Source organism: Macadamia integrifolia, chromosome 13 (assembly GCF_013358625.1).
Source record: "Macadamia integrifolia cultivar HAES 741 chromosome 13, SCU_Mint_v3, whole genome shotgun sequence".
In the NCBI taxonomy this organism is placed as follows: domain Eukaryota; kingdom Viridiplantae; phylum Streptophyta; class Magnoliopsida; order Proteales; family Proteaceae; genus Macadamia; species Macadamia integrifolia.
Window position 1 is genome coordinate 1,399,548 of NC_056569.1, and position 21,702 is coordinate 1,421,249.

At 36.9% G+C, this 21,702-nt stretch overlaps 3 protein-coding genes and 1 long non-coding RNA gene across 4 annotated transcripts; all 4 read left to right on the forward strand.

The window, feature by feature from the left end:
- Nucleotides 1-663: 663 nt before the first annotated feature.
- Nucleotides 664-2,549, forward strand: LOC122060125. Its single transcript, XM_042623307.1, has 2 exons — nucleotides 664-853; nucleotides 938-2,549. Exon 2 carries the CDS (start codon nucleotides 952-954, stop codon nucleotides 2,383-2,385), a length of 1,434 nt encoding a protein of 477 aa, XP_042479241.1. The 5' UTR covers nucleotides 664-853; nucleotides 938-951; the 3' UTR covers nucleotides 2,386-2,549.
- Nucleotides 2,550-8,820: 6,271 nt separating this feature from the next.
- On the forward strand, nucleotides 8,821-10,665 carry LOC122060126 (probable F-box protein At1g65740). The gene is made up of 2 exons (XM_042623308.1): nucleotides 8,821-8,999; nucleotides 9,084-10,665. Exon 2 carries the CDS (start codon nucleotides 9,098-9,100, stop codon nucleotides 10,529-10,531), a length of 1,434 nt encoding a protein of 477 aa, XP_042479242.1. The 5' UTR covers nucleotides 8,821-8,999; nucleotides 9,084-9,097; the 3' UTR covers nucleotides 10,532-10,665.
- A 6,011-nt stretch (nucleotides 10,666-16,676) lies between these two features.
- Nucleotides 16,677-17,979, forward strand: LOC122060127 (DCN1-like protein 1). The gene is made up of 2 exons (XM_042623309.1): nucleotides 16,677-17,529; nucleotides 17,644-17,979. The coding sequence occupies exons 1-2, from the start codon at nucleotides 17,383-17,385 to the stop codon at nucleotides 17,908-17,910; spliced, it is 414 nt and encodes a 137-aa protein (XP_042479243.1). The 5' UTR covers nucleotides 16,677-17,382; the 3' UTR covers nucleotides 17,911-17,979.
- Nucleotides 17,980-18,157: 178 nt separating this feature from the next.
- On the forward strand, nucleotides 18,158-19,553 carry LOC122060128. The gene is made up of 2 exons (XR_006134263.1): nucleotides 18,158-19,038; nucleotides 19,384-19,553. It is a non-coding gene; the product is annotated as an uncharacterized LOC122060128 (long non-coding RNA).
- Nucleotides 19,554-21,702: the final 2,149 nt, after the last annotated feature.

A 21,702-nucleotide genomic window follows, 5' to 3' on the forward strand; every position in this document is an offset into this window, starting at 1 on the left:
ATGAAATATAAATAACACATCCTTTATTGATGCCCCTCTAAGTGTTCTCCTCATTGGCCACCGTGCTCATGTAGGGGCCACACAACCATGTAGCTTTCTTCTTCTCCATTAAAAAAAGAGAGTTTCTGAACACAGCCATGCATCATGCATGATGCACTATCAAACCATTGGATGAGGGTAAAGGGCTTGTACTCACATTATTTTTTGCCATAAAAAAAAATTAATAAAACTTATCACCCATGGTAATGATCATAGCCCCCTAAGACGAAGTTGCTATATGGCAAGCAATGCTTTCACAGGATCAATGAACGATAGTAAAGCATGTCGACTCAAACCCAGCATCAACTGACTCGAACGGTGCCTCCAGCATCAAAAGACTTATGCATAGTTTAATTCTATTCAATCCAAATATATGTAATTTAGTTTGATTCAGTTTAACCAATCTGAGAAAAGAATTCAGATTTTGAAACCAAAATCAAACCAAATTGTTTCGATTCAGATCGATTTGATTTTAAACGGCCGTTTTGGCTTTCTGAGGAAGAGAAATTCCACTTCAGCCCTTCCTAAACCTTTGATGATAAGATCGAAGGAAACAGGGTGGGAGGAGGTTTCAAGAATCAGGTTCCGTTGTATTGGAACCACTTTTTATGGTGATAATTAAGTAGAAGGATGGTGAGACACCACAGTGAGAGAGAGAGAGAGAAAAGGACGGAACCAACTCAGATATGAAGTGATGAGAGAGATTCGAATGATTTATCTTCTTGGGTAAAACTTAGGGTTCTCGTGTAATTTTTCTTCTCCGACGGCTGTTCCCCTAGTTACTTCTTCGCAGGCGATTAAAGCCTAATCATAGGTACACTCTCTTGTTCAGGGTTATGAAATCTTATTATTTCCCATTAATCTTCTCTTCCCTTTTTCTTGGTTTGTTTTTGTGTAGTGGACTCTGGAGATATGGTAATGGGAGCTCAAACTCAGAAGGCCAACAAGTGGGCAGAGCTTTCAGAGGAGTTGGTTGCTATGATATGTGAGAGTATCAGTCTATATGTTGATTATATTCGATTTCGCAGTGTGTGTGTCTCATGGCGGCGGAAATCTTCACTTTCAAAAACTCACATCAACCACCATCACCACCCATCCCGGCAGCGGCAGCGCCAATTTTTCCCCTTTGTGTTGCTACATTGTGATCAGGAGGAGGATGAGGAGGATAATAGTGATACCAGTAATGTTGGATTATTGAGCATACCTGAGAATAGTAAGATTTATCATCCCCGTGGTCTTCTTCAAAGTAAGGAGTTTTTAAGCATGCACTGTCTTGGATCCTCTCATGGTTGGCTGGTTATGGTAGATGAAAATACTCCTCCCGGTTCCATGTATCTCATCAATCCTTTTACCAAGGCCCAACTCCCCCTTCCACCCACCTCCCTGTTTCTTGATGTAGAGTACCAACCTTACAGAGTTGGTGAAGAATGCAGACGCATTAGAACTTTAACTCAGTTAAACCGCTCAAGGGTGAGAAAAGTTGTCTTATCATCAAGCCCCTCTTCTTCTTGTCAATTTCAATCTTCTGACGTTGTGGCCATAGCCATATTTGCAATCCCAGATAAATTGGTCTTCTCTAGACCTGGAGACAAGGCATGGGCTAGTTTTGGCTCAGATCATCCATTCATTGATATCTTATTCTACAGAGACCATCTCTATGCCTTAAGACAATTGTGTAGCATAAACAATAATGAGAGCGTGATGAACTATGATATCTTAGTCTTTCACATGTACATGTGTGGTAGGTATCCTATTCATCCAAAGCTTGTAGAAACCCTAAAACCTCCCAAGGTATGTCATTCTAGATTGGGACGACCTAAGCATTGTAGATGGGGATCTCCTTATCTGGTAGAGTCGTGTGGTGACTTGCTAATAGTTGAGAGGGAAGAAGTATTAATGCCACTGCCAAAACCTAGTCTGGATGGAAGCAATGATCTCAATTGTTTTAAAACAATTGGCTTCAATGTCTATAAGTTGTGTCTAGGAAACAGTAGTAGCGATGACAACAAGAATTCTTCAACTTGGGAGCAGACAAAGAACTTGGGCGAGAGGATGTTGTTTTTGGGATTGAATTCTGCTTTTTCTCTTTCAACGTATGATTTCCCTCCTGGATGCTGTAGAGGGAATTGCATCTATTTCACTCATCATCATTTCGGCGGTGGTGGTTTCAACTCGAACCATGAATGGGATTTAGAAATAGATGAATTCGACATGGGTGTATTCAACTTGAAAGAAGAACACATTGAGCCATTGATGATTCCATTACAAGGACATTCTTACAGAGGACATCATCCCATGGGAACAGTTCGTCCCTCACCAATTTGGCTTACTCCCAACCCATATTAATTTTGCTTCTTTTCTTACTTGTTACTTGAGTCTCTTAATTTATTTGAACATTGATTGCAATCTTTCTAAGTATTTTAGTTGGATGATAAATTTATTTCTCCTACCTAGTTTATTAATTTGATCTTCTTTTGCATTTACTTTTCTAATTTATTCTTTATTATGTCTTCCTTACTTGTTATGTGATCAGATTGTTTAATTTTCATATCTTTTGGATCAAGTTTTTCTATGCTCACATTCCCATTCACCGGGGGCTTGAGATCCGCATTGTGTATTGAGAAGGTATTTTGGGAAAGTACTAAAACACTATAGGGAACTTGTGAACCCTAGGTGGTGGATGATCCGTCCACCATGGATTTAGGAAAACTTTTTCCTTATCTTTTTATCTTATTTCAAAAAGAACAATCTTTTATCCCTACAATTATTTTATGGCATTATAATTCCGGTTTTACTGCATCTTGTTATGTAGTTTAATTTATGTTCTGAAGGAATATTTCTCCTCCACCTTACACATAGCAGCTCCTGTCATTGTTGAAGAGTGTGATAGGCGCAACAAAGTGTTTGGAAAACTCTAGGATTCGTGGATAGCATCATATACTAATTGGGTTTCTTTCACCTAACAACTTAAGCTTTGGGGTTTGACACTTCAACATGATATTAATAGAGCCACCAAACTCAACAATTGTGTAGGCCATCCAAAAGGACCTCCTATGCTACGTGTATTGCAATCCATGAGAGGGGCAACATGCAAGATGCTTAACCTTTTAGGTTAGATACTTCAACATGAAATAGGTTAGTCATCTTGACACTTTGAAGGTTTAACTTTTAACATCTCAAGTCATCTCTGAACTCAAACCTTGGACTAGGTTGCATATATATTGGTATATTTATTTTAGGGCAAAGGAAGAGACGGACAATAAACCTTAATTTAGGTACAAGAATGTGAGGTTATTTATGGAGATACCAGTGATGTGAATCTAATCTTCCTTGCTTTTAAGTAGATGCAAGGAAGAACCTCAACAAAGCTACCATGTTAAATCTAATCTTATGCTATAAGCGGGAATGGATCGAGTTCCTATTGAATGGAGAGGTTGCTGCTCTATTGATGTGTGATTGATGGAGCGAGCAGATTATGAACATAGAGTAAATTAGTTGGCTAGCATCTCTACATTAATATCAGATCCGCTTATGAGATATAGATGTGATTACAGAACTTGCATAAATAATTCACCAGTCAATCACTTTGTGGTGGATGGATAAATCTTTTAATATCAGATTGCTTTCTATCCGTTTTAAAACAATATATAACAACAAAAAAAGTTCCTCAATAGTCTTCAATTGGCATGGATTTTGTGGGATGAAAGAGGATCATCAGTTCATGAATCTCTTTGCAATAAAAGTAGGTTGAAGTAATCTCGGCCAAGGTTGGACCTGAGATGATATTTTCCATCTCAGGGTTGGGCAAGGCTTGAGCTGAGTTGTGTGAACTTAGGATTGAACTGGGCTGGGGGTTTTAAAAAAAACTAGGCTCAGTTCTGTTGCATCTCTAGCTAAAGGTTGACACAGATGGCCAGGATTCAGAGACAAAAGGATACACTACCAGTATTGATGTAAATATAAACTTGTTGAAGAGATGAAATATAATTAAGACAATATTTTTTTTTAATCAAAGGTTGAATTGATCATCAGAAGAAGAATTAGACCAAAACTTAGGATACCACTATTGATGTAAATATGGTTTTTCTTTTCCTTAATTAATCTTTGTTTCTTTTCAGCACACACAGAAAACAAAATTTGATGTCGTGTAATTTTTTTATATATAGTAGTAATAGAAGAACATTAGTCATAAATGAAGACAAATGGTATGTGGTGCAAACTGCAAAATTGCTTTTCATTCTTCCTTTTCTTCAAATTCTAGTGAAATTGTTCTTTGGCAAAAGATTCTTTCACGCCCACACTTGAAAGTAGATCAGCATGCCCGATATGTTTGTATTGTGAAAGGGTGATTTAAAATTTATAGTCATTGGATGTTTAGAAAATGATGTGATCCCATATAATTGCAATTTTACCCCTTTACATGTAATCGACCATTCGACCCCATTACCTAACCCAATTATAAAGACAGACCTAATAATAATCATGTATAAGCGGTTAGCGCAGTTGGTTTGGAGGGGACATGGTACTACGCCTCAGGAAGGGAGGTCTAGCGATCAAACCTTCGCCGCTGCACCTAACTTCTTGGGGTCACCACATAAGAGTTTCCGTCTCGGATTGACCCCGGACACCCTGGGTATCAAAAAATAAATAAATAAATAATCATGTGAACCATTATTAGATTTGTTGATTTTTCATTATCATAGATCTAAGGTGTCCCTTATTTTAGAAAGCAAATTAAAATACAAAACCAAGATGAATTTCATGGTTTTACTTCTTCAAACTCTCTAAAATCACATGTAACCTTCTAAAAAAATAACAAGTACGAATAATGATTACCAAATAAACAAGCTATAATATAGTATTAGTGCTATCACCAAACAAGTGTACAGTAATTGAACTAAAAGCTTTTCTGTTAGTGAAATCTCTTTCCACCTTAAATTCAAAAAGTTTTTTTGTGCGACAAATAAATAATCAAGCCTTGGACTAATCTAAATCAACATGATTTGACAATTGGAATCAATTGAAACCTCTATAAGAGAAAATATCACTCAAATACATCAAAGTGAAATCTCTTTCTACCTGACATTCAAAATGTTTTTTTGTCCGACAAATAAATAATCAAGCCTTGGACTAATCTAAATCAACATGATTTGACAATTGGAATCAATTGTAACCTCTATAAGAGAAAATATCACTCAAATACATCAAACTATAGCCATAAAACTTGAATGTAAGAACATGAAATATATCTTTTGAGACATACTGGCAATTTCGGTTTCATCTGGTACCTAATCAGTGTTTTGGTACTGGTACCGTTGGGAATCTTGTCCCAGAACCATCCCATCCCATTAATTATTCGGTACCAAAATCAAATCACAGTACCATCCCGTTTATTAATGGGACGGTATGGTACCAAGTTTTAGCGAGACAATTCTAAGAGGGTTCATAGTTCTTGTCCCAAATTGACACCCTTTTCTTTGACTGATCCATGTGGCTCACCCCATTCAGTTGGGAAAATGCTTAGTTATTGTTGTTATTTATTGTGCTTGATTTACCACAAAGCATTGAACATAAGTTGTAGGGTGTCGAAGTGTCTCATTAATGCATTCCAAAAAGATATACCAAACATGTCTTCCACCCAGTATTTTGAATATATTGACCCATTATTTATTTAACATATATCTATCATCTCATCTTTTTGACCTCAACATTTGCTGGTCCCGGTCACCCCAACACTTGAGGATCTCAACTCTAAGTCATGGTTAAATTATGCAACTACTTTGAAAGCGTTTGGAATTGTATAGTGGATTTATTGGAATTAAGGCTACATTTGATATGATTTCTTGGAATGCATTATCAATTTAAAATACGTACCAAAAGTAGTCCAAGTGGTCTGGCTTAATGGTAGGAAATTCTAGCACAATCTCAATAAGGTTCCAACGTGTTGTTACTAAATCTTCTTCATAGGTGTAGTCTATTACTCAATTGTGAGTTGCTGTTCAAATTTATTTCATATGCGACATGGGGTAAGAGTTGATTATAGACATAGGAGGCCAATCACAAAGTCACTTCACTAGTGGTGAAGGGATTCTTACTTCTCCATAGGTGAAGAAAAACTTAATCCTTTCTAGAAATCTGAAAGGTACCCTTCGTTCTTCCTTTCTTCTTCTTCTCGCACAGTGATGTGCTATAGACTCTACTGATCTTGATTCTTTTTGTCCCAATCTTTTTTATACATACAACTTTAGGACACATCATTAAACAAGATATGTCAAGATACGCATAAGCTGGCCCGAACACCTTGGGTTAACCAAAATAAAAAAAAAAAAAGGACACATCATCAAACAAGATACGTCAAAAAGAAAATTAATATTCTCCTATGGCCAACCTTTGCTACTCCCTCGTATAAGCCAAGGCAACCACCTCGTGGACCTGCTTTTGTGCTGTGGTGAGAGTCGTGAGACTCAGACTCTGGTTCGAGTTGGAAAGGGTCATTGGCTCAACAATCACACACTACCCAATCCACGATTTCTAATCATAGAGTTGCACTCACTGTATCAATTCCCTTCAGCTTTGGGCCATGACCATAGAATTCCACTCACTGCAAGTATAAGGTTAAAGCCAATATAATGTTACTGATTACTTGTAGCCTTTGGCGAGAAAGTAAGACATGTTGATTTTTAATAGATATAGCTGATCTGAGCAAGCTATTCTTACATCAATAAACAATGTTGTCCCACAGGAGAGACATCTAACTCAAAATTGGGGAACGTTGACGTCCAAGTTCCTGCCCATCCAACACTCAGGATGTCAATTTAGAACTGGAACCTGAAATAAAAATCGGCCGTATAAAATCAAAACAAATTGGTTTGGTTTTGGTTTAAAAATATGGAATCTTTTATCGATTTCGATTTCATGATTGAAATTGTCAAGCAGAATTACTCATTTTCAAATCGAATAAGGAATCAAAGAAATCATATTTTAGTCAATATGGATGTTAAATTCTTTTCCTTTTTAATATTTGAAAACAATTTGGTGGATTATGGCCTTAACAAATAAGGGGGTTTTATATTGCTGAAGATGTAAAAAAGTTGGTCCAATACACAAAATAGGGTCCAAAACGGGTTAAAACCATATGGTGAACTGAATAAAAATCAAATCAAAACCAAACCGAGTCAATTCAAAACTGGTTTGAAAAATAAGCTTTCATTTTCAATTTCTACATGTTGTATCTTGAATCGAATTGATACCAAATCAAAATCGAACTAATAGACACCCTTAACAGTATGTAGACTATGATTCGATTTGGATATAGCCAGCTAATTAATATGGGTCCACTGACCAATTGGGTGACAACTAGAATTTGTTGAATAGGAAAAATTAATCGAACATGTTAGTGAAAAATCAAATGATTTGTTCTTACTGGTCCACTAACAAATTGGGTGGTTAATATGTATGTCCTTATTGAAAATTAAGGATATATTTTATTTATTTCAAAGAGTGAGTGAAGTGAATTTTATTATATTTATTTCAAAGAGAAATTCATGCCATCACCTTGGGAGGTTTTAGGGTTTCTACAAGCTTAGGATACCTTGACAGTGTATGGGGCTACAGTGTATTCGACCGAGCTTGACCGATTGACACCCCAACCATCTAGGATTAGCAGATTTCTGGTGGTTTAAATTTTAAAAAAATCTCTAACGAATGCTTTTCTGGAGGAACAAAAGGTTGGCAGAGTAATATTGATGCCAATTGGTTGGGTTTCGATTATTCTGTTTGGTTATAGTTTACAGTTCGAGATACAAATTTGTGGAGATTGAAATCCAATATGAACTGGTTTTCGAACCAAAAATGAATGTATTCGATTTGGTTTTGGATTTAGTTTGATTTTGACCTAGTCTGTATTCAATTTGATCCATTTAGGTAATTGGGTGAACTTTTACATTTTCAATTTAAAAAAAAAAAAAAAAACCCTTATTTGTAAGGATTATAACCGATCAAATTTTTTTGAAAACATTTAAAAGAGGAAATAAATGCCATCTAGTCTTGAGGCCTTTGCACCTAGACATAGAGGGGTGAAATGATAGCTCCACCCCTATGAAATATAAATAACACATCCTTTATTGATGCCCCTCTAAGTGTTCTCCTCATTGGCCACCGTGCTCATGTAGGGGCCACACAACCATGTAGCTTTCTTCTTCTCCATTAAAAAAAGAGAGTTTCTAAACACAGCCATGCATCATGCATGATGCACTATCAAACCATTGGATGAGGGTAAAGGGCTTGTACTCACATAATTTTTTGCCATAAAAAAAATAATAATAAAACTTATCACCCATGGTAATGATCATAGCCCCCTAAGACGAAGTTGCTATATGGCAAGCAATGCTTCCGCAGGATCAATGAACGATAGTAAAGCATGTCGACTCAAACCCAGCATCAGCTGACTCGAACGGTGCCTCCAACATCAAAAGACTTATGCATAGTTTAATTCTATTCAATCCAAATATATGTAATTTAGTTTGATTCAGTTTAACCAATCTGAGGAAAGAATTCAGATTTTGAAACCAAAATCAAACCAAATTGTTTCGATACAGATCGATTTGATTTTAAACGGCCGTTTTGGCTTTCTGAGGAAGAGAAATTCCACTTCAGCCCTTCCTAAACCTTTGATGATAAGATCTAAGGAAACAGGGTGGGAGGAGGGTTCAAGAATCAGGTTCCGTTGTATTGGAACCACTTTTTATGGTGATAATTAAGTAGAAGGATGGTGATTGGTGAGACACCAAAGTGAGAGAGAGAGAGAGAGAAAAGGACGGAACCAACTCAGATATGAAGTGATGAGGGAGATTCGAATGGTTTATCTTCTTGGGTAAAACTTAGGGTTCTTGTGTAATTTTTCTTCTCCGACGGCTGTTCCCCTAGTTACTTCTTCGCCGGCGATTAAAGCCTAATCATAGGTACTCTCTCTTGTTCAGGGTTATGAAATCTTATTATTTCCCATTAATCTTCTCTTCCCTTTTTCTTGGTTTGTTTTTGTGTAGTGGACTCTGGAGATATGGTAATGGCAGCTCAAACTCAGAAGGCCAACAAGTGGTCAGAGCTTTCAGAGGAGTTGGTTGCTATGATATGTGAGAGTATCAGTCTATATGTTGATTATATTCGATTTCGCAGTGTGTGTGTCTCATGGCGGCGGAAATCTTCACTTTCAAAAACTCACATCAACCACCATCACCACCCATCCCGGCAGCGGCAGCGCCAATTTTTCCCCTTTGTGTTGCTACATTGTGATCAGGAGGAGGATGAGGAGGATAATAGTGATACCAGTAATGTTGGATTATTGAGCATACCTGAGAATAGTAAGATTTATCATCCCCGTGGTCTTCTTCAAAGTAAGGAGTTTTTAAGCATGCACTGTCTTGGATCCTCTCATGGTTGGCTGGTTATGGTAGATGAAAATACTCCTCCCGGTTCCATGTATCTCATCAATCCTTTTACCAAGGCCCAACTCCCCCTTCCACCCACCTCCCTGTTTCTTGATGTAGAGTACCAACCTTACAGAGTTGGTGAAGAATGCAGACGCATTAGAACTTTAACTCAGTTAAACCGCTCAAGGGTGAGAAAAGTTGTCTTATCATCAAGCCCCTCTTCTTCTTGTCAATTTCAATCTTCTGACGTTGTGGCCATAGCCATATTTGCAATCCCAAATAAATTGGTCTTCTCTAGACCTGGAGACAAGGCATGGGCTAGTTTTGGCTCAGATCATCCATTCATTGATATCTTATTCTACAGAGACCATCTCTATGCCTTAAGACAATTGTGTAGCATAAACAATAATGAGAGCGTGATGAACTATGATATCTTAGTCTTTCACATGTACATGTGTGGTAGGTATCCTATTCATCCAAAGCTTGTAGAAACCCTAAAACCTCCCAAGGTATGTCATTCTAGATTGGGACGACCTAAGCATTGTAGATGGGGATCTCCTTATCTGGTAGAGTCGTGTGGTGACTTGCTAATAGTTGAGAGGGAAGAAGTATTAATGCCACTGCCAAAACCTAGTCTGGATGGAAGCAATGATCTCAATTGTTTTAAAACAGTTGGCTTCAATGTCTATAAGTTGTGTCTAGGAAACAGTAGTAGCGATGACAACAAGAATTCTTCAACTTGGGAGCAGACAAAGAACTTGGGCGAGAGGATGTTGTTTTTGGGATTGAATTCTGCTTTTTCTCTTTCAGCGTATGATTTCCCTCCTGGATGCTGTAGAGGGAATTGCATCTATTTCACTCATCATCATTTCGGCGGTGGTGGTTTCAACTCGAACCATGAATGGAATTTAGAAATAGATGAATTCGACATGGGTGTATTCAACTTGAAAGAAGAACACATTGAGCCATTGATGATTCCATTACAAGGACATTCTTACAGAGGACATCATCCCATGGGAACAGTTCGTCCCTCACCAATTTGGCTTAGTCCCAACCCATATTAATTTTGTTTCTTTTTCTTACTTATTACTCGATTCTCTTAATTTATTTGAACATAGATTGCAATCTTTCTATGTATTTTAGTTGGATGATAAATTTATTTCTCCTACCTAGTTTATTAATTTGATCTTCTTTTGCATTTACTTTTCTAATTTATTCTTTATTATGTCTTCCTTACTTGTTATGTAATCAGATTGTTTAATTTTCATATCTTTTGGATCAAGTTTTTCTATGCTCACATTCCCATTCACCGGGGGCTTGAGATCCGCATTGTGTATTGAGAAGGTATTTTGGGAAAGTACTAAAACACTATAGGGAACTTGTGAACCCTAGGTGGTGGATGATCCGTCCACCATGGGTTTAGGAAAACTTTTTCCTTATCTTTTTATCTTTATTTCAAAAAGAACAATCTTTTATCCCTACAATTATTTTATGGCATTATAATTCCGGTTTTACTGCATCTTGTTATGTAGTTTAATTTATGTTCTGAAGGAATATTTCTCCTCCACCTTACACATAGCAGCTCCTGTCATTGTTGAAGAGTGATAGGCGCAACAAAGTGTTTGGAAAACTCTAGGATTCGTGGATAGCATCATATACTAATTGGGTTTCTTTCACCTAACAACTTAAGCTTTGGGGTTTGACACTTCAACATGATATTAATAGAGCCACCAAACTCAACAATTGTGTAGGCCATCCAAAAGAAGGACCTCCTATGCTACGTGTATTGCAATCCATGAGAGGGGCAACATGTAAGATGCTTAACCTTTTAGGTTAGATACTTCAACATGAAATAGGTTAGTCATCTTGACACTTTGAAGGTTTAACTTTTAACATCTCAAGTCATCTCTGAACTCAAACCTTGGACTAGGTTGCATATATATTAGGTATATTTATTTTAGGACAAAGGAAGAGATGGACAATAAACCTTAATTTGGGTACGAGAATGTGAGGTTATTTATGGAGATACCAGTGATGTGAATCTAATCTTCATCGCTTTTAAGTAGATGCAAGGAAGAACCTCAACAAAGCTACCATGTTAAATCTAATCTTATGCTATAAGCGGGAATGGATCGAGTTCCTATTGAATGGAGAGGTTGCTGCACTATTGATGTGTGATTGATGGAGCGAGCAGCTTATGAACATAGAGTAAATTAGTTGGCTAGCATCTCTACATTAATATCAGATCCGCTTATGAGATATAGATGTGATTACAGAACTTGCATAAATAATTCACCAGTCAATCACTTTGTGGTGGATGGATAAATCTTTTAATATCAGATTGCTTTCTATCCGTTTTAAAACAATATATAACAACAAAAAAAGTTCCTCAATAGTCTTCAATTGGATGGATTTTGTGGGATGAAAGAGGATCATCAGTTCATGAATCTCTTTGCAATAAAAGTAGGTTGAAGTAATCTCGGCCAAGGTTGGACCTGAGATGATATTTTCCATCTCAGGGTTGGGCAAGGCTTGAGTTGAGTTGTGTGAACTTAGGATTGAACTGGGCCGGGGGTTTTAAAAAAAACTAGGCTCAGTTCTGTTGCATCTCTTGCTCAAAGGTTGACACAGATGGCCAGGATTCAGAGACAAAAGGATACACTACCAGTATTGATGTAAATATAAACTTGTTGAAGAGATGAAATATAATTAAGACACTTTTTTTTTTTTAATCAAAGGTTGAATTGATCATCAGAAGAAGAATTAGACCAAAACTTAGGATACCACTATTGATGTAAATATGGTTTTTCTTTTCCTTAATCAATCTTTGTTTCTTTTCAGCACACAGAGAAAACAAAATTTGATGTCGTGTAATTTTTTTATATATATAGTAGTAATAGAAGAACATTAGTCATAAATGAAGACAAATGGTATGTGGTGCAAACTGCAAAATTGCTTTTCATTCTTCCTTTTCTTCAAATTCTAGTGAAATTGTTCTTTGGCAAAAGATTATTTCACGCCCACACTTGAAAGTAGATTAGCATGCCCGATATGTTTGTATTGTGAAAGGGTGATTTAAAATTTATAATCATTGGATGTTTAGAAAATGATGTGATCCCATATAATTGCAATTTTACCCCTTTACATGTAATCAACCATTCGACCCCATTACCTAACCCAATTATAAATACAGACCTAATAATAATCATGTGTAAGCGGTTAGTGCAGTTGGCTTGGAGGGGACATGGTACTGCGCCTCAGGAAGGGAGGTCCAACGATCAAACCTTCACTGCTGCACCTAACTTCTTGGGGTCACCACATGAGAGTTTCCGTCTCGGATTGATCCCGGACACCCTAGGTATCAAAAAAATAATAATAATAATCATGTGAGCCATTATTAGATTTGTTGATTTTTCATTATCATAGATCTAAGGTGTCCCTTATTTTAGAAAGCAAATTAAAATACAAAACCAAGATGAATTTCATGGTTTTACTTCTTCAAAGTCTCTAAAATCACATGTAACGTTCTAAAAAAATAACAAGTACGAATAATGATTACCAAATAAACAAGCCATAATATAGTATTAGTGCTATCATCAAACAAGTGAATAGTAACTGAACTAAAAGCTTTTTTGTTAGTGAAATCTCTTTCTACCTGAAATTCAAAAAGTTTTTTTGTGCGACAAATAAATAATCAAGCCTTGGACTAATCTAAATCAACATGATTTGACAATTGAAATCAATTGAAATCTCTATAAGAGAAAATATCACTCAAATACATCAAACTATAGCCATAAAACTTGAATGCAAGAACATGAAATATATCTTTTGAGACATACTGGCAATTTCGGTTCCATCTGGTACCTAATCAGTGTTTTGGTACTGGTACCGTTGGGAATCTTGTCCCAGAACTATCCCATCCCATTAATTATTCGGTACCAAAATCAAATAACAGTACCATCCCGTTTATTAATGGGACGGTATGGTACCAAGTTTTAGCGAGACAATTCTAAGAGGGTTCATAGTTCTTGTCCCAAATTGACACCCTTTTTCTTTGACTGATCCATGTGGCTCACCCTATGGCCAACCTTTGCTACTCCCTCGTATAAGCCTAGGCAACCACCTCGTGGACCTGCTTTTGTGCTGTGGTGAGAGTCGTGAGACTCAGACTCTGGTTCGAGTTGGAAAGGGTCATTGGCTCAACGGTCACACACTACCCAATCCACGATTTCTAATCATAGAGTTTCACTCACTGTATCAATTCCCTTCAGCTTTGGGCCATGACCATAGAATTCCACTCACTGCAAGTATAAGGTTAAAGCCAATATAATGTTACTGATTACTTGTAGCCTTTGGCGAGAAAGTAAGACATGTTGATTTTTAATAGATATAGCTGATCTGAGCAAGCTATTCTTACATCAATAAACAATGTTGTCCCATAGGAGAGACATCTAACTCAAAATTGGGGAACGTTGACGTCCAAGTTCCTGCCCATCTAACACTCAGGATGTCAATTTAGGACTGGAACCTGAAATAAAAATCGGCCGTATAAAATCGAAACAAATTGGTTTGGTTTTGGTTTAAAAATATGGAATCTTTTATCTATTTCGATTTCATGATTGAAATTGTCAAGCAGAATTACTCATTTTCAAATCGAATAAGGAATCAAAGAAATCATATTTTAGTCAATATGGATGTTAAATTCTTTTCTTTTTTAATATTTGAAAACAATTTGGTGGATTATGGCCTTAACAAATAAGGGGGTTTTATATTGCTGAAGATGTAAAAAAGTTGGTCCAATACACAAAATAGGGTCCAAAACGGGTTAAAACCATATAGTGAACTAAATAAAAATCAAATCAAAACCAAACCGAGTCAATTCAAAACTGGTTTGAAAAATAAGCTTTCATTTTCAATTTCTACATGTTGTATCTTGAATCAAATTGATACCAAATCAAAATCGAACTAATAGACACCCTTAACAGTATGTAGACTCTGATTCGATTTGGATATAGCCAGCTAATTAATATGGGTCCACTGACCAATTGGGTGACAACTAGAATTTGTTGAATAGGAAAAATTAATCGAACATGTTAGTGAAAAATCAAATGATTTGTTCTTACTGGTCCACTAACAAATTGGGTGGTTAATATGTATGTTCTTATTGAAAATTAAGGATATATTTTATTTATTTCAAAGAGTGAGTGAAGTGAATTATATTATATTTATTTCAAAGAGAAATTCATGCCATCACCACTTTGGAATGAACATAACATGCAACTAACAAGTTATAACAAACTTTCCAAATGCATGACTTTTGTAATTAAAAAGCCCATGTTTTGCATTGCAATATTTTAACCCAAAGTAGCAAACACCACTATCAGCTTCTTGAGTTTATTCAACATCTTTTCTGCTTCTTTTTCACTTGTAGGTAATAGTATATTCTTCTTTCAGCTTCTTAGTTCCCATGTTGTTTTGCTATTAATAGTTCTTGGTACTTGCGAGTATGTTTTCGTTTTTTTTAATTGTCCCTTGTCTATTACAAGTCTTCTTTCTTTTGGTTTTTTTTTTTTTTTTTTGTTATCTTAAATTACTATATTATAATGTGAAACAAATTTTCATTGTTTTACCTCCTTTCACTTCACATCATCTTACTGTTTTGGGTTTTCAAATATATTTTGAAGGAAAAAAATAATATTAGAATAAGTTTTGACTGATTATTAATTCTAAGAATTATTGGCTTGCTATTACAACGAGTCTTAAATTTATTGGTGTTGATTGATTATCTTTGTCACATTAAGCTTTTAGGAAACAATGGATATATACGTTCAAATCAATCAAGTCAATCAAGAAGAAGGAATGTCCTTTTGTATGAAAGGTGTAGACCCTACCATGTCTCTTCTTCGCTTCAAAAATTTGGTGGAAAACATCATGGGTGCTTTAGAAGGGAGACAAACTTATTCGTTCAATCAAGAAACATTGTTTGATAATCGTCATTCTCTTGCCAAGTATGGCATCAACCACAATGATCAGTTGATGCTTTTGTAGACATCGAATTTTATCACCCCTCGACAATGATGACAATATGAAGAATTACATATTGGACATTTTATACTTGGAGAATTTTCAAACTTAGAGTAGAAAATGACCATATTTTCCTATAAACTTTCAAGAGAAAATGTTTTCAAAAATTTGAATTTGATGTTGTGGATTATTATTGTTTGTCTCCTCAAGTCGGACATTACACTTTGATGCGAGAACTATGCGAATCGACGTCCGATTATCTCTTTCATTATATGATCCGGGTCCCTACTTTATGCATATTTTCGTAAAGGTTTCCAATCGAGACTATAATTGTGTCTCGCATCATTAGTTAGTGCTCGGACTGAGCTTTCTAACGACATATTACACGTCGAATTCCGACAAACGGTTTGAAAGATATGAACCCCGAAAGTTGACTACAAAGTTCGGTATTAGATTCCATTCCGAGCAACCAAAGGGTGCCACATGGCGCCAACCACTTTGTTCAAAAGCAAGCATTTTTGGACAATTCTCTCTAATTTTTTAGTCCCACATCGGAAATATAAGAGAATTGTCCCAAGTCCCAATGCTATAAGAATAACCCTTCCTCTCTTCCAAAAAAGGGAGAAGAAAAATTTGAGAGAATGAATATGGTCCCATGAAGGTTTTTGCTAATTCTCTCTCTAAATAAAGAATCCCTCCAAGTAAAAAAAAATTTGTGTAATCCTTCCTTGAGCCGGGAGACCTAGTCCGATTCGATTCAATTTCGGGTTTGAAGCACAAGGGTTATCTCCCATTGTTTCTTGATTAAAGCCGGGTTAAGGTATTTTTTTTTTTTCTCCCAATAGCGATTTAGAATTATTTTAATTAATATATTAGTTCCTAATTTATTAATAATTGATTTATTTAGATTAATTATGTTTAATTAGTTTCAATTTGGTTCAATACGGTTTATTAGATGTGAATTAATTTATTTCGGTCCGATTAAAGGTATTTAGGTTTAATTAATTCTTTTAGATTAATTAGGTTTAATTGGTTTTTTTATTTAACATGTTTACTTAAGTAGATTAATTTGGTTTAGTTTTTTCTTTAAATTGTTTTTTTGTTCTTTTAATCTAGACCCTTAGATCTTAGATTAGGATCTCAGCCCTAACCTAACACCCATCTTCCTCTCTTCCATCTTTCTTCTCCAGCCGCCCCTCTCCACTCCCTTCTTCTCCTTTTTCTTCTTCTTCTTCTTCTTTTTCTTCCTCTCTTCCATCAGTCTCCCTCTCAGTTGCTCATAACATCACCGATATGCTCTCTGGTATGCCGGAGTACAGCCTCTTCAACAGCTCCGACTTCCGCCGACAAAAATCACCAGTCAAGAAGCCTACTGCCAATCCCGTGGCTGCTCAAAATCCGGTTACCCGATCTGTTGTCACTAGCCATACATCCGACAATGAAGATGATGACGAGTCTGGTACAGAATCCGGTTCTGATTCTGAACCTTCACCAGAAAAGTCTGGTAGCCCCTCTCGAAGTGCCGATCCAAACATAAAACCCTTTCCACCAGTCCCTTCTCCACACCATCTTCCAACCCGTTCGCACCAAAAACACCTGCGTATGTAGCCCCTGAAGTTCTAGCTTGAAAGGGGTATGATGCAGCGAAGGTGCATATTTGGTCTTGTGGAGTGATTTTGTTTGTTTTAATGGCTGGTTATCTTCCATTTCATGATCAGAACAAAGAGTGAAAGAGAGAGAGAGAGAGAGAGAGAGAGAGAGAGTGGAGAAGACTGATCAGTTAATATCGAAAACCCATTCTCTCTCGCTCACTTCAATCCCCTCCCTTGAAAACAAATTTTTTGGGGGGTCTGCTAATCAAGGTTTATCTGCTTCGAGTACGAGCTGAAAAATGCATAAGTTGAGTAGAGGTCACCGTGACAAAGTTCAGCAGTTCATAGCAATCACTGGGACAAGTGAAAAAGTTGCACTTCAGGCTTTAAAGGCCAGTGATTGGCATTTTGAAGGGGCTTTTGATATTTTCTACACTCAGCCACAGGTTAAAACAGTTACTGATTCTATACACCTTGAGGAGCTTTACAATAGATACAAAGATCCATACACTAACATGATTTTGGTTGATGGCATCACTCTTCTTTGCAATGACCTGCAGGTGGATCCTCAAGATATTGTCATGTTGGTTTTGTCCTGGCATATGAAGGCTGCAACAATGTGTGAATTTTCCAAGCGGGAGCTTATGGGTGGATTGCAATCACTGGGGGTAGATTCACTTGAGAAGCTTTGTGAAAGGATACGATATATGCATTCTGAACAAAAAGATGAACAAAAGTTCCATGAGATATACAACTTTGCTTTTGGCTGGGCTAAAGAGAAGGGCCAGAAGTCTCTTGCATTGGATACAGCTATTGGGATGTGGTAGTTACTATTTGCTGAAAAGCAGTGGCCATTGGTTGATCACTGGTGCCAATTCTTCCAGGAGTAACTCTAAGAATCATTGTTTGAAGAATTCGCTCCCTTCTCTTCTTCTTTTTCTTCTTCTTCTTCTTCTTCTTCCTCTCTTCTTTTCTCTTTTACCATGGCCGAAACCCCATCTCCTTCTCTTCGTTTTTATTTTGGGTAATTTACAGCGCCACCCCCTGAAGAATGCCAATATTAGAGGGACACCCCCTCTCTTTCACCAAATTGGACTCGGACCCCTTGCCGTCAGTCATCGTTACAAAATATATAAAAAATGCTGACATCAGCAATTCAAAATTTTCTTAAATACCATTTTGCCCTTAAAAATAGGGAACTCCCAAAGCCGTCGCCGAGTTTGGGAGAGCGAGAGAGAAGAGGGAAGAGAGGAGTCCCGCCGCCGCCTCTGCTCCATATCCACCACCGACAGATCCGGCCTCATCGATCCAAATACTGGCGATGGAGATCCGGCCACAACTACTGACCGCCATGACCAAAGCCGTCGCCGAGTTTGGGAGAGCGAGAGAGAAGAGGGAAGAGAGTTGGATGAGAAAATACCGGCGATGAAGTCCACCGTGTTACAAAAATCTAAAGCTTTTCAACTAGCTAAGCTGTATGGATGAGAAAATTCCTTCTGCCGACTAGATTTACTGTCACTAAAAACGATTACCCTCACTCACATCTCCCACACATAGAGACACACAAAGACAAACACCGTGTACTAAATATGCCATCAATTCAGTAAAATTAAACGGAGGAGGAAAATTCGAACCCTTAAATCAAGAGATCCATACAAGAAAAAATTATAATTTTCCAAACCGAAAAGACCGAAAGGCAGGAAATCAAACCTCCGCCATTGAATTTGATGGCGCTCTGCAACTCAACCACAGTTGACGAATCGCCTTTCGCCATCGCTTCCTCAAGCAGCTCGAGAGACTTATTGTAGTTAGTTATGTAGGTCTGATGATGCTTCTGGTGATGCAATTTCATAATCTCCGCACTAACAAGGGTTCAAGAGCACCGTAATCGTATGCAAGGTCAGGAAGAGTGAAGGTCTGCAACTCACGAGCATGGCGAAACCCTAAGCTACAAGGTTTCTTTGTTTTCTTTTCTTTTCTGATTTCATCTCTTATGTCGCATCGATCCCTACTCTACTACATTATTGTAGTGAGTCAAGAATGTCCCATTCAAGATGGTCCAGTGGTTCATCATTAACTACTTCATGAATGGCCAAAGCATTGGCTCAAGGATTGACAATGGCATGAGAATCACGATCTTGAGATGGGGATTTTCGGATTTGTAGTTTGTCTTAGTCCAGGTTGTTGTTCCATTATCTGTCGGAACTTGCAGTCTCACATATCCTGCTTTGATATTTGATATATTTTCCACCTATTTGCAAATTTATTCTCTTTATTTTGATAGATTCATTTTGCTGCAGTAGATGAGGACCCATGAAAGACAAACTACCTTGGAAGCTACATCAATCACTGAAAATTGAGATATTCATCACAAAAATAAATTTCTGGAGAAGAAATAAAGGTCCAAGATCTATAGAGGCAACCGGCGATGGAGATCCGGCGGAGAAGATAATCGAAGGTTGCGTTTTTTCTCCTTTTTTTCCTTCAATCTGTTCGGAATCTGCAGTCTGTGGTGGTCTTGGTTGGAAATCCGTCAAATTATGGTTGAAATCTGTGGTTCTCTGTATTTGAAGGCTTCACTGTAATGTAAAAATATGAGTTTTTCAATAGCAAGGGTATAATGGTCATTTTAAGTCGACACTTAACAGTGACTGACGACAAGGGGTCCGAGTCTAATTTGGTGAAAGAGAGGGGGTGTCCCTCAAATATTGGCATTCTTCAGGGGGTGGCGCTGTAAATTACCCAAAAAACAATTACAATAGAAAAAAGTAAGTCTGACCTATTTCTATTTTCAACACCTAGTCGTGTGGCTACTATGCAAGTATGGGGACCAATTAGAGGAGGTGCACATGCATCCAACTAGGGGCAGGCTAGTCTTTTTGCCTCCATGTGTCTCAACGTAGGGGTGTGCGACCAGATAGTGATGTTTTCCCCTTCCTATAAGTATGAATTATTTATTTCCGACATTTTCTATGTTAGAAATACATTCCATCAAAATAATTCTAAAATTGAATTATTAATTACCAAATACAAAATGATGGAGCCTATATAAAAAGGTATGGACACAACATAGTATAGCACATTTGAGAAAATGTTTTGCTAAACCACACAGGAGAGTTTGCAAAATGGTCCTAGAACATGTCACAGGATCATGGACCACAAAAATAGCTAGGGTGGATAATTATTTTGCTTCTGAGATACAATTGGAATGTGAGGCTCACAGATTTGTGAGGATATCTCATAACCAACAAGAGACTGCAATGTTGCATCAAGCATTCTTGTCATGACTCATGATCAATAGAAAGCCTTGATTTTTTGTACAAGGAAATTCCAAACAAGGGTCTAACAATAATTGAAGAGGTTTCTTTCTCTCTCTCTCTCTCCCTCCGTAATTACTGAAAAACATCGAAGAAACAGAGATGAGCTCAAAGGGTGATATGTGGGAATTGAAATTTATGGCTGTGTTTGTTATGCATTTTGGAATGGATATTGGGTTTAAAACGTATTCTGAAATAAAAAAAATATATATATATATATATATAATGGCTTCAGAATGAATTTTGGATTTAGAATCCATTCTGAGAATGCATATGAGACATCCTTCTATTCTTACATAATGTAACCCAGCTGATATTTTTTTTCATTATTTTAGGTTGTGTTTGACATCTATTCTCGAAGTAAATTCTGGATCCAAAATACATTTTGAATCAAATACAGAAATCAATATTCCATTAAGAAACACGATGAAATATCTGGAAGGATATATATCACACTATATATCACTATCCAAACAGCCAAGAGGGATGAAAATTCCATATATATCATCATAATTACACGCATGGTAATGCCTGTGGGGCCTACATTCTCTTCCATTCAAGAAAAGAGAAAGAGAAGTAAAGGATAAACGAGAGACCTTTCACCTGTGATATCATTTATGCACATATCAGAATAAGAAACTAAAAGAACAATCAGAGCATCACTTCTTGTCTTCCTCATGTTTCTAGTGGTTTGAAAGAGTTTTCTGAAATGGATGGATTTTCAATGGATTGTAACCCATGGTCACCATCAATGTAGACATGATCCCTCCTCCCCAAGGAAGATCATCAACTCTACTGTTCAATGTTCACTCCCATATTTCATTTTCTTTTTTCCTTTCAGACAAGAATGGAAGAAAAGTAAAAAAGAAATAAAGATTGGCATCATAAGTTCTAGGATGTGAATGGTGTGTAAGTAGAAAATCATGATTAAATACTAATCCCACGTTAATTGATAATTAAAAAGAGGAAGTGGGGAAGGGGAAAAAAGAAAAACAGAAGAGGTAATGGGTCCCTGGCTTCCTGCATTAGTATTCCTCTTGGAGGATAAAAAAGGAGAGCTGACTTTGAAGTAGTTAGGACATAGGACAACAAACAAAAAGTAAGGAAAGTTGCTGTAGATGGAGATAATGTTAATCTTTAATACAAATCCATCATTGATTCCTCTTAAGATGGGAGAGTATTACACTCAAAATAAAGGTTTTGTAATTGTATCATTCTAGGTTGAGCACTTTTCAAAGCCCTCATCATTGTCATTAATATCACTAACATTTTTTCCTTGGGTTTTAATTTTTTTTTTTTTTT